Consider the following 13332-nt stretch of genomic DNA (forward strand, 5'->3'; position numbering starts at 1 on the left):
TTTTTCACCTGGCAATCTGTTGGTTCCATATCTAGTGCTACTGTGGACTGCTACCTGGAACAGGAGCCCACAAAGGGGGTTGACACAACTAAACCAGACCAGATTGGCTCAGGTGCCAACTGGCCTTTGTCTAACCTGATTTTGCGAAGATATAACAAAAACTGGGGCTTCTGGGAGGGTGTCATAGGGGTGGGTTGATCTGCAATTCATCCTGTCATATTGCTTAATAGATAGTTCTTTATTATCGGACTTCTTCACCAGTAACAGAGGGGCTGCTGGAACAAGCTGATGGTGGATTCATAGACTTTTCATCCCAATGGTAGTCTAAGCCTTCACCAGCACAGCGGATTTCAGTCCAGAGCTAGAAGAGATATCAACAAACCTCCTTTTTAATGCAGAACCTTTCATAAAGGGGGAATAATATCAAGATTATATAGAACATTGGCAATAAACACTGCATTAACTAGTTGTCCCTTTATAGACATGTGGAAAGCTGGGCCGAATATGATAGTCAGATGAAAACTGACAAAATATATGGAAGAAGGTTGGGAAACATACACTATAAAACAGCTTATCGTTATAAGTTCAAGAACTATAAGATGATAATCATCAGGTGGAACACTAATACTAAAGGCGCTGTGTTCTATAACCGAAAGGCAAGCTCGCATTAACCACAAAACTCCCACGCCGCTAGAGGGAGCTATGCGCAAACAATATCATTATAGCCTTTCTGTAATTCAGTTGCCCGAATAGTCACTGGCTTCCAGGTACCGTAATACTCGTCTGCCTCCCGGAGTTCCACGCAAAAAGAGCAGGCCATTTTAGGACCTGTGTGTTTTAATGGCTATATTGATTTGACGAAGCCCTTCATGATAAATGTGTTGTACCCAACACAGCATGTCATGAACCAGCTGGCCAGAGGGCAATAAATCACTAGGTCTGCCCCTCATTTCCCTTCTCGGCTGGAGAGCTGAGCTCATGGGGAAGCAGGCCTGTCACACAGGCCGAACAGGCCGGGACACCATTGTGATTAGACGGAGTACCAATGAAAGGTGCTTTCACATAAATCACCAGGCCGATACACTCATCAGTTACAGCACAGAACGCTGGGAAAGTGACGTCACCGGTCTCGCAGGGGGCGAGGCGACTTCTCCGAAGTTCCGAACGCTTTCCGGAAACAGCCGAGCGGTGCCGAACGTCCCCAACCAAAATGGCGGCGACTGTGGTGGTGATGATGGCTCGGTGGAAGCAGTGAGTGACCCTGCTTGTCGCCGCCACTGTCCAACAAGGCGTCTGGCTTTGGATCACGGTTGTATTGCTTCTGCGCAGCTTTTGGACTGCAACGCAAGCCTTCCATACCCACGGAATCTCGGCTTTGCTGTTCGTCCCCTCCCCCTCAGAAACGTCCCCAGGCCTTGCAGCCGCCAGCTCCACAAACACCGGCTGGCGGGGCCGCGATCAGCACCATCCATGCTCAGGACGCGGTCCCTTCACGAACGATGTGTGAAATCTGTGCAGATCTGGTGGAGGTGTTGAATGAGAGTAAGTGGGAAGCGAGAAGCAGGGGTGGGACGGGCCGCTCACAGGAGACTTCACACACAGAGAAAGGGAGCCCATCACTTGCACTAATGTGTGTCCGAGGCCCAGGGCAGCCGTAGGCCCCGTTGTGGGGATTCATGGGAAACGCACAGGGCTCCCCTGCCTGCAGAGCATTCAGCCAATTGTCTACATGGGACCTGAGCGGCCTCACTCGCTGTGACAGGTCTCGGATGCGCCCATACAGGCAGGGACCACATGCGGCTCTTCACCTGCAGCCTCAGCCATCTGCTGTCAGGGAGCCCGGAGTTGTCCTTAGGCTACAGATGGAGAGCCGTGGGTCCGGGGAGGCAGGTAGGGAACTTGCCCTTGTACCCCGGTATTAGGAGAAGCCAAGTGCAACCTGCAGACTCAGCTGTGTAGCAGTTGTTGGGTGTTTCTATTATATATTGGAACTTGCAGCCCTCCAGCTGTTGTTTGAAGTGCAAGTCAAGGCGTATGGCTGACAGCTGAAGGTTGTTGAAGTGCAGGGAGTTGTGACTGACCCACAGATGGCTTCTTGCTGGCAACCTGTAATGGGCTATTGGAGACTAGAAGTACAAATCACTGGGGGTGTCAGTTTGTTAGGCACCTACCAGAAAGTCACTTACCTGCCACCCAGTATGGGCTGCGGTTTTACTTAAAAATAAAAACAAAAGGCACAAGCTCAGGGTACTTTCTGGAGAGTGTGCATCTGCCATCTTCTTACTGGGCATCACTTGGGGCAATTGAAGCACTTGTGCCTTGCAGAAACGGCAGAGGAATCAGAGTGGTGGAAGGGATGGGCAACAAATGGCGTTTGCGTGCTCTTCAAAATATACCCCAGCCTCTTTGTTTTTGAGTTGATTTAGTTTTGCTTTGTAGTCCCCTCTAGATCTTTTCATCTTTTGCAACATGCCAAGGTCGCTGACCCTGCTTGGCCCTTGTGACTCTGTAATACCTGATCTTTAAGCTAACTTAGTTGTTTATAGAATGGCCTGTTCTTATTAACTTTTAAATTGGTTTTAGTATTTTATAGTTTTTGAAGTATTTGCATCTCTCTAATTCATCCTACCCAGCTGTCCAATTTGGGTCACTGACCCCGGAAGCTAAAAGAAAAAAAACAAAAAGAAATGCTTTGCGAGGCTTCACTTCTATTGTTATTGCTACTTTTTTATTCTTTATCTTTTATTTTGGTCCCTTACTATTTCCATTCCAGTTTTTCATTCACGCCACTGCTGGGTTGCTAGGGTATATTGTATCCTAGCAACCAGCTGCTGGAGAGCTGCTCATCAAAAAAAACGAAATCACTCTGAAACCATAAAAAATGAAGACTAATTGCAGATTGTTTTAGAATACCACTGTCTACATCAAACTAGAAGTTAACTTAGAGGTTTACATTGCATTTAAAATTGTAAATTATGTTTCTGATCTAATGTGCTGTTACCACATCACCCATCTGTATAATGTTGTCCGTAAGAAGCTTCATTAAATCGTCATATTAGAGTTGCTAAAATGTTACATTAAATGGGTATGGTTTATTTATAACTGTATGCTGCATTTTCTCATTGAGTCATTTTATATAGCATGGGAACAACCATTGCAGTACATTTCTAGATCTTGATGGGCTGATATTACTTAAGGTACAGCTTGGCTTTTTAGTATCTGGCCACCTCACTTATGTCATGTATGGAGACTAACTGTGCTGGGTTTGGGTGTCTGGTAGGCTTAGTTAAAGGTTAGTCTATTGGATAGACTAATGATGTGGCCAAAATTGATTTAGATGCTTCGTTTCCACTATGAATGCCTTGCAATGTGTTTTCTCACAGTTAATTTACAGGAAGTGACACCAAACATAAATGCATTTGTAGCCCCCAAACTTGGCAATTTTATTGTGCTCTCATGCTTTTAATAACGTTATGTTCTGGTTGATCTTCCTCTTAAAAAAACTGCAGTTATGACAGAATAACTTGTGAGTTTAATTGACAAGTAAGATCAGTGTCGCACCTAGCATTTTCTGTGCTGGTGTAGGGATGCCATCGGAGAAAAAGCTGATTCGTTCCAACCCACCCATCTTGTCTATGCACTGACAGGCACAGGATTAGCATGTCAGCACACACATGGAGTTTCTGTGCCAAAATTTTCCCTGTGTGTGCTGATAGGCATAGGGTTGGCTGCCTTGTGTTTGCACCAATAGGTATAGGATGAGCCTTTCAGTGCATACATAAGGCCTGCATGGGAGAAGATCTGAATTTTCTTCACAAATGCTGTGGAGGTAATACTAAGGTTGATACTGCAGAATAGTTAGGACCACTGTATTGGGTTTTTTTCTTTGTTTGTGGTGGCTTAGTAATTTTATGCTTACAAATTAAAGACCCCTGTTTTTGAAATGTGTGCAAAGTCCTGGGAAAAACCATTGCGTTAATCAGGACGGTACACACATGTAGTGCTGGCCGGCTTCTGCCTAAATTGCTTTGGTCACCATTACAATATGCTGAGTCAAGTGGCTTACACTGCTTTTCCCACAGATGCGTTCTAGCTATGATATACTAACTTGTCTTAACCTCTTACCTGCCAGGCATAGTAAATTCTACAGCACAGGCCATCTGGGACCTGGCCTACACTTTAACTTTCTGCATTATTCTTTCATCAACGCTGTTTAATGGGATTAAAGGGGTTTTAAACAGAGAAATAACATTTTACCTAATGAACGAAAATTTCCATGCTAGACAACTTTAAAATATATGTTCAGTCACAAAAGACAGTGGTTTTTCAAAGTTATTTGTATATGCAATTTGAAAGCAGTATTTCTGTCTCTTTCTGCACTTTGGATTTTTATTTAGAGCCACCAGGGTTAAGAATAGCAAGGGGACAGACACATACATACTGCTATAATAGCAGTCATATGTGCAATATATTTAAAGCCATAGAGAATTTGTAATTAATATTGTATCAACATTTTCCTTTTTATGTTTACATACCCTTTAAACAACCAGTCATGGTTGCAGCAGTTTCTTCTGGGAACAAATACAAATCTGTTACTATGTTTTTAGTTGGCTTTGCAATTTTGTTCGGTTTAAAATCTGTAGTAGGCCATGTGTTTGATCTGGCTGCATCCAATTATATCTTTACAGTAGGGTGTATATATATAATAAATATATATATATATATATGTATATATATATGTGTGTGTTGGAGGATAAATTACTACTTTGTTACTCTCTGGGAAGATGGTCAAAGAGGTGTCTAGTGCGCATGCTTACTGTTTCTGCTCAAACTGAAATCAGTCAGTAGGCACCTCTTTGACTGTCTGCACAGTCAGAGAGAGAGGAGAGCTCAGCAAAGAAAAGGGGGCAGAGCTTTATGCTAGACTAGGAAGTAGCTGAGAGAGCTAAAGTTGAGCTGCTTGTGATACAGTATCTGCATTAGTCTGGATGCAGGGAGAAAAGTATGTTATTCTGGGCACTGTTTAGGTTCATTTTAGAGATAGAAGAAATGGTTCTTAAACAATTGTGCCTTAACACTTGAGGAGCATTTTGTAAAGGAAACTTGTATTTTTGTGTGCATACTGCTTTAATCCAGGGCAACCGAAGTGTTCCAGATATGCCTGAATTAGTGTGTAATTCTACCTTGCTAACACAAAATACAAACACCCTGAGTGTGCCAGTGCTAAATATTTATAGTTTTATGGAGATTCCTGATTGGTATAGATGAAACACCCTCAAGAGTACAAAAAGCGGATTTTCTGAGAAACCCACAAACATCTTGCAAGGACAAACAAAACACACAGTAAACTCCAAACAATGCCTCCACAAGCAATATTTTGTAAACATAGACATTCACTGAATTCAAACAATTGCAGCTTATCTAATAACAAACTAACAAGAAATCAAATATCAGCAAATATACAGCACTGTATTTCCACATGCCCTTGAGTACAAAGACAGAATTTCAGAATATAAGAACTGAGCAATTTAAGAACCTTGATACCACATTTTATTAAATGTTATTTAAATTTTAGAGGCATGCTTATAGAATACATTCTGCTAGTTTGGTTGATATTGTGGATAATTCTGTCTGAGGTACTGGTCTAGATTCTCCCTTAAGCGTTGGGTTTGGGTGAGATGCGATGGCCGGTATGTGGGTGTGCCAAATGGGTCATAATGTTTAATGCTTAAGCGAGTGAAGGATGACTCATAATCATGGGACTTTTCCACAGCTTGGTAAATCACTGTGTACTTTTTTTTATGTGTAATGAGGTGTTTATCAGTTGCATCCCAATGAAAACATGCATAAAGTTGGTGCAGTTGTCAGCATTGCTGCCTTTCAGTCAGTCCTAGGTTTGATTCCAGCCAGGGCTTTATCTGCAAGGAGTTTGTATTTTCTCCCTTGTGCTTGTGTTTATTTCCTATGTACTCTTTTTTTTTTTTTTTTTTTTTTTCCCCAAAATTTGTTCCTGATTGAAATTAACCATAGTGTGTGTGTGTAAAAGGGATTGTGACCTAAGGTTGTAAGTTCCACTGGGGCAGGTGCCTATGTGAATGATACCTAATCTCTGTAAAGCACTGTGGAATATGTTGGCATTATATAAACAAAGACTTTGCACAATTATTGTTGGCCTGTGTGCCAAAGGAACAGATCAGTCTAAAGGTGGCCATACACGCACCGATATTATCGTACGAAACCTCGTTTCGTACGATAATCGGTGCGTGTATGGCATGTCGGCGAGTCGACCGATATCGCAGGAAGCTGCTGCTATCGGACGACTCGCCGATCGGACCAGTTTGAAAATTTTGATCGGGCGCCATAGAAGGCGCCTGACCAAGATCTCCCTTCAGAGCTGAATCGGCAGAAGGAGGTAGAAATCCTATTGTTTCTACCTCCTTACCTGCTGATTCAGCCCTGAATGGTGTGTGGCGGATCTTACGATGTTTCGTGCGACCGATGGTCGTACGAAACATCGTCAGATCGCCACGTGTATGGCCACCTTAAATTGTCCCAAAAGGTGGCCAAAAGAGCAGATCTTGCCACCATGTATGCTCTGCTTTAGTTGATTAACTCATTTAAATATGCAATTTTCTTGTATCACTGCTTTTTTTGTAGGTTTTTTTTTTTAACTCATCATTTTCCATTATTTATTGATGTTTATAAATTTGTTATCCATATCTATTTTCTAATAAATCCCAGACCTTTTTTTGTGTGTTCATGAAATTTATTTTAGCAGTTTAGTTATGTGATTTTTTAACTGTTAACAAATTTGTTTTATTTCAGAGCCCACAGGGCAAGATAAATCATTCATTTGTTATTCTATTCTTTACGGTTTGTAATGGGTAACTTAAATTTGCCAAGAGCTGTGAGCCAGGCCCAAGAAAAAAAAAGATGGCAGAATTAAAAGAACACAGTCTTCAAAATTGTAGGTTTTTTTGTTTAAAAGAAATGGATACAGTTTAGTGAATTGAAGTGGGGCTAGAAGAAAGTATTACCAGTGTTGAGTGTTTTCAAGTAAACATGGGCCTCTCAGCACTTTTTCAGTCATTTAATTGTAGCTCAGTCTTATTTTTTTGTAATGACACATTGAATGCACTAAGGCTAGTGTCACCAGTGAAGAAAATGCAGATTTGTAGTAATGGGCACAAATGGACTCCACCTTTCACTGTGCACAAGGTGGCATTCCACCCAGAAAGCATGTGTGTGAATTTTCTGGGAAAAAGGCGTTATTTAAATTTTATTCCAGGGTTAAGCTGACCATTCGCTTGATATGCCCAAATTGAGCTGGGTGAGCCAAATGATCCGATCACAACAATGGTAAATAAAGGCCAATAAGCTGACGTTTTAGTTTGAAAACAACCCATATATGGTCACCTTTAATTTATTCTGTGTTCACTAGTTTAATAGTAGACTGGATTGAGGCAGGTTAATGTGTTGATTTTTGGATTATACATTTCTGCTTCAAAAACTTGCCTCCAAGCTGAAAATGTAAAACTTTGAGGCCCTTGGGAGCAGCATCTAATGGGTTGGGGAGCAGCATGTTGCTTTCAAGCCATTGGTTGGGATTCACTGGTCTAAGGTTATGGTCAAGCAATTAACTTTTTGATTAATTTGGCAATTGCACTATTTTCAGCTTGGATCTACCATAGTAATCAATTGGAAGCTGATCTTTTAATTTTGGGATATAGATATCTGACTGTGACAAGACATGAATGTTAGAGTTTGAACCTGAGTCATCAGATAGCTGCAGATTGCAAGTCATGCTGGGAATTGAGAAAATTACTGTCAGAGTTTGAAATCTTTTCTTCTTTTTAATCAAGCTTAGTTGCAATTAATTTATTTGAGATATTTCTTAAAGGGACATATTGGATACATGGAAAAAAAAATCCTAATTTTGTAGGCAGTCATGAATAATATATGGTGCTGGTTTCACATTGGTCTAAAATTAAATCCTGTCTGTAAAAAAAAAAGCCCTTTTATTGAAGCTCCCTATAGATCCTATCCGGTCTCTGTCCCTGTTTTAAGTGAGGGGTGGGCGTGTGTTTACAGTCCCTGCCAGAAGCACAGCAGGAGGGGGATAGCCAATCACAGCCCTGCAGTCAGACAAACAAAGACAGGCTTCAGTCAGTCTAGCTGCTTATTGGTTCCTATCCTACAGTGCGCCGGCCCCCCTGCACATCCAGAGGATTCAGCCAGCAGGAAGTGGAACAGATGGGCGGGACTAGTGGGGTTTTGGTGGAATTTCTCAATAAATCAGTCAGAAACACAACTTTTTTTAAGCACAACCCTTCTATATTTAGAGGAGTATAATTCACTGGTACATTCTCAATTTTTATGTGATATGTTTCCTTTAATTTCAGTCAGGATCAGTTCCCCCAGGTGTTCAGACAAACTGAATTTGAATTCAAAATCATTTGACTTGGTGATTTTGTGTTTTAATTTGAATATGCAAATTTGAGTTCACATTTATTAAGTATTTGGCTGAATGTTTTTGTGGAATTTTTTATTTGGCTAAATCCTTAAAGTATAGATTCAGTGCTTCCTTAAACTATATCTGTAAACTGAGAACCCATTTTTGATTAATGGCTCTTATAAAAGTGTTTTTTGGTTTTTTTTTCTTTGTTTTTAATCATAGGAATTGCCTGAAATCTTCTCTTTGTGGTGCTTTAGTCTTCTTTTACCCTGGTTATACACCTATGTCATGTGACATCCAGAATGCTCGGGACCGGGGGTTTTCCAGATAAGGGATCTTTCCATTATTTAGATCACCATACCGGAAGTCAACTAAATAGCATTTGGATATGGATAAGGGTTCATGTAACTTAGTTACCATCACGTACAAGATACTATTATATTATTACAGAGAAAACAGAAATCATTTTTTAAAATTAGAATTATTTGCTACTGAACTTGGCCTTCCTGTAATTTGGTGCTTTCTGGATAACGGGTTTTCAGATAGGTGATCCTATTCCTGTACTGGTATGAGACCTGGAATGCTTAGGACCTGGGGTTTTCCGGATAAGGGATCTTTCCGTAATTTGGATTTCCATACCTCATTTTTCTAAAAAATAATTTTAAGTATTAACTGATCCCAGTAGGATTGTTTTAACTACAATAAGGCTAAATTATATGTTGGTAGGTTGGAATCAAGTATAGGGTACTGTTCTATTATTACTTAAAAAAAGGAAATCATTGTTAAAAAAATTATTTGCTTAAAATGGGGTCTATGGGAGATGGCCGTTACGTAATTCTGAACTTTCAGGATAACACGTTTTCAGATAACCGCCCCATACCTGTATCTTGTCTTCTTGTTGTGCCCTAGTAGTCTTCTTTTTCCTTGGTTTTATTATGATTTAATGTCTGTTACCTGCACTCTTGTTGTGCCTGAGCAGGCTACTTTTATTTATGATCTTTGCAGTTCTTGCTTGCTACCTATTACATTTATATTACTTTGGGAAGTCTGACCAAAATGAATGTCTGCGAAGGATATCTGTTTCTGTAAAAGCACTTTCCAAAGAAATGCCTTCATTGTATGGCAATGGGTGTATGTCACAGTGATGCTGAGAGGTTTGAACAAGGAATGTACATCGTATCCTCGTGACCTGTCAGCTCAAATGTGAGGGTCCATCTTGAGGGTTGTCTCGATAATTGCAAGGTCCACCTTCGTAAGAGTAACCGAATCACAGGAATGTTTGATTCACTGTTAAATATAAGCTGCTTGCAAGATTAGTTGGTGATGTTAAAGAAACAGTTCAGTGTAAATATAAAACTGGGTAAAATGGATAGACTGCACAAAATAAAAATATTTGTAATTTAGTTACTTAGGCAAAAATATAATCTATAAAGACTGGAGTGACCAGATATCTAACATAATAGCCAGAACTTCCTGCTTTCAGCTCTCTAACCTCTTAGTTAGTCAGTGACTTTAGGGGGGGGGGCACATGGGACATAACACTTCACTTAGTTTGTGAGCACACAGGTCAGATTCAAATGCAGAATAACTGAACAGTTATGTCCCATATGAACCCCCTCAAGTCACTGATCCGCTACTGATTGCTAACAGCTTAGAGCTGTAAAGGAGAAAGTAGTGTTATGGCCATTATGTTAGACATCTGCTAACTTTATACATTTTTGCCTAACTAACTATATTGAAAACATTTTTTTTATTTTGCCCATTATCATTTTTACACTTAACTGCTCATTCAGTGAATTCTGTCAGAGCTAAATAAAGATTGCCAATAAAGGTATGGGATGCGCTATCTGGAAACTCATTACACAGAAAGCTTCAAATTACATGATGGACATCTCCCATTGAGTCCATTTTAATCAATTCAAATTTTTAAAAATGATTTCCCTCTTCTGTGTAATAATGAAACAGTAGCTTGCCACCATCTATATTGGTGGCAAAACAAATCCTATTGGGTTTATTTAATGTTTAAATAATTTTTAGTGGACCTAAGGTATAGAGATCTAATTATGGAAAGGTCCCTTATCTGGAAAACCCCAGGTCGTGAGCATTCTGGATAACAGATCCTGTACCATTGATCCCGATTGTGTTCCCCAGGATGCGTCCTTCAGACTGAAGTGCCCATTTTTTCATTAAATGTGAAAAGAGGAGCAGACAAAGCAATTGGCTAATAGAACCAGTGGTCCTGAACTCCTTGCATCCCTGCATACATCTGTCACGCTGAAGTGCTGAAAATTTCATTATAACCTGTGCTCTTCTGAAAAGAGGAGCAGACAAGGCAATTGCATATAATAGCTATTTCTGTGCCTACGCGCTGAGCACAATGCTGGAGAGAGACTTTGTAATGTGCTTTGTGTTAACAGCATTTCTAGTCACATCATACCCAACCTGCTCCATTCCATTATGTGCCACTCCAGTGTGCCCAAAGAGTCTCTGCTTGTCAAAGGATCCTGGGAACAGCTTGGAAACCTCATTTCGGCCATCAGTCTCCCCCCTGGCCAGTAGCAACATTTTGCAGAAGGGACACAGGTTTTCTTTTCTAGTGCAGTCATTATTAAGAACAGTTCAGCAATCGCTGCTTTTTTGGTAACCACAAGCAAGTGGAGAAGATTTCATGATTACCTGTATTGAAGCCTGTACCTGTATTTGGAGCTTTTTGTTGGAGACACAAGGGGTGTGTAGACTGTGCTTTGTACTTTGCATACAGTTGTGTCATGAAAGGCCTTGCACGTTTCTGTCATTTGGTCAGTGCTAGTATCCGTTCTAATATCTCCAGTTGCAACTTGGCCCCTTAACTTGCATATGGCTGGCCATTTTCACCTCTAACCATCGATTTTCAGAAAGAAGAAATCCTAGCTTAAAGGAGCTGTTCATCTTAAATTAAAGGAACAGTAACACCAAAAAAAGTATATATTTTAAAGAAATTAAACTATAATGTACTGCTGCCCTGCACTGGTAAAAGTTTTGTGTTTGCTTCAGAAACATTGCTAGAGTTTATATAAACCCTGGTGTGTAGCCATGGGGGCAGCTATTCAAAAGAAGAAAAGGCACAGGTTATATAACAGCTAACAGATAAACCCTGTAGAATACAATGGTGTCTTATCTGTTATCTGCTTTGTAACCTGTGCCTTTTCTCCTTTTTTCCAGCTTCAGTGGCTGCCCCCATGGCTACACAGCAGCTTATTTATATAAACTATAGTAGTGTTTCTGAAGCAAACACCCCAGTTTTACCAGTGCCAGGGCCACAGTACGTTATATTTCAGTTACTTTAAAACACTTTAATTTTTTGGTGTTACTGTTCCTTTAATGTTTAGTGTGATGTCGAGAGTGGTCTTCTGAGACAATTTGCCTTAATTTTTTTATTGTTTGGCATTTCAGCAGTTATCTAGTTGTTAGGGTCCAAAGTACCCTAGTAACTAGGCAGTGGTGGAAGTATGTATATTAATAAAATTGTAGCCTCGAAGAACAATAGATTTTTTTGCTGCTGGGGTCAGTGACACCTTCACCTTTAAGTTAACTTTTAGTTTGTTAGGGCTCTGGTACACGGGGAGATTAGTCGCCCGCGGCAAAACTCCCTGCTCGCGGGCGACTAATCTCCCCGAGTTGCCTTCCCCCTGCCATCCCACCGGCGAACATGTAAGTCGCCGGCGGGATTGCAGACGCGGCGGCGCGATTTCGCACAAATCGCCGAAAAAGACTCGCAAGGCTTTTTCAGCGATTTCCCGAAATCGCCCCGCCGCGTCTGCCATCCCGCCGGCGACTTACATGTTCACTGGTGGGATGGCAGGGAGTTTTGCCGCGGGCGACTAATCTCCCCGTGTACCAGAGCCCTTATAGAATGGTCAATTCTAAGCAACTTTTCAATTGGTTTTCATTATTTATTTCTTATAGTTTTGGAATTCCAGGACTCTTGGTTGTATTTCATGATAGGATAAATATGATTAAAATTAAAATGTATTATAAAATGTCAGGAAATGCTCTTGCCCAATCCCTTTTAAAAAGACTTTCTTTTGTGCTCATGCTCGTGTCGGCTGGTGGAGACTGGCTTCTGCCAGGACTTGCAGAACCATTTAAAATTAGATGAAGTTTACCTATAGCTGTTCAGTAAGAGTGTTAACAGTACTAAATAACATTTATGTCCATTTGTACATATTTATTGCTATTTAGGGCTTGTGGTAATAATGGTAATTTTGTAGTACTCATTGTCACCATTAGCAATTTCAGTCCTGAGTAGTTAATAAGAGCTGAACAAGGGATACGCTGAATGCAGGATTGGCTTCAGAATGAGAGCGTGAGCCAGATCCTAAAGGTGGCCATACACGGGCAGATTTAAGCTGCTGGCTGTTTCAGGCCCTTCAGACCTATTGAGCATTTGATCTGCCTTTGTATTGGGCTTTTCGACGAGCGTACCTGACTGATATCTGTGTCTAAAATCAGGCAGATGTTGATTGGTCGGGTTTGATTTTACCATTGGATTGAGGACCGCATTGGTTCATTGTTATGCTCCTCATCCCAACAGCCCGTTTCACCATCGTTGTGATCCAGTTAATTAGTCCTTGGCCAAGCGATCAGCTTTGACCAGCTTTAGTCTTTTGAACCCTTAAGTCGCGTGACCTTTCATACCCGTGAGCCACATTGAAATGCAGTACACCTGGGTTTTATGCAAACAAAACTTGCCTCCAAGCCAGGAATTCAAAAATAAGCACTTAGAAGCCATTGGGCTGGTGAGCAACATGTTGCTCGGAAGCCACTGGTTGGGGATCACTGCCCTAGACAATTGAATAGGCAAATTAGTTGCCCGCAAATGATGCAAATGCTTTATT

The 13332-nt window shown here is 40.9% G+C and overlaps 1 protein-coding gene across 2 annotated transcripts in view; it reads left to right on the forward strand.

Moving 5' to 3' along the window:
• Positions 1–746: 746 nt before the first annotated feature.
• usp34 (ubiquitin specific peptidase 34) overlaps positions 747–13332 on the forward strand; it is a 121538-nt gene continuing 108952 nt past the window's right edge. For both annotated transcript variants that reach the window (XM_002939508.5, XM_012963832.3), the window contains exon 1: positions 747–1542. In XM_002939508.5, coding sequence (XP_002939554.2) covers positions 1500–1542 — 43 coding nt within the window. In that variant the 5' untranslated portion in view covers positions 747–1499. The remainder of the gene's footprint in view (positions 1543–13332) is intronic.

The sequence above is a fragment of the Xenopus tropicalis genome, chromosome 5 (assembly GCF_000004195.4).
Source record: "Xenopus tropicalis strain Nigerian chromosome 5, UCB_Xtro_10.0, whole genome shotgun sequence".
Lineage (NCBI taxonomy): Eukaryota > Metazoa > Chordata > Amphibia > Anura > Pipidae > Xenopus > Xenopus tropicalis.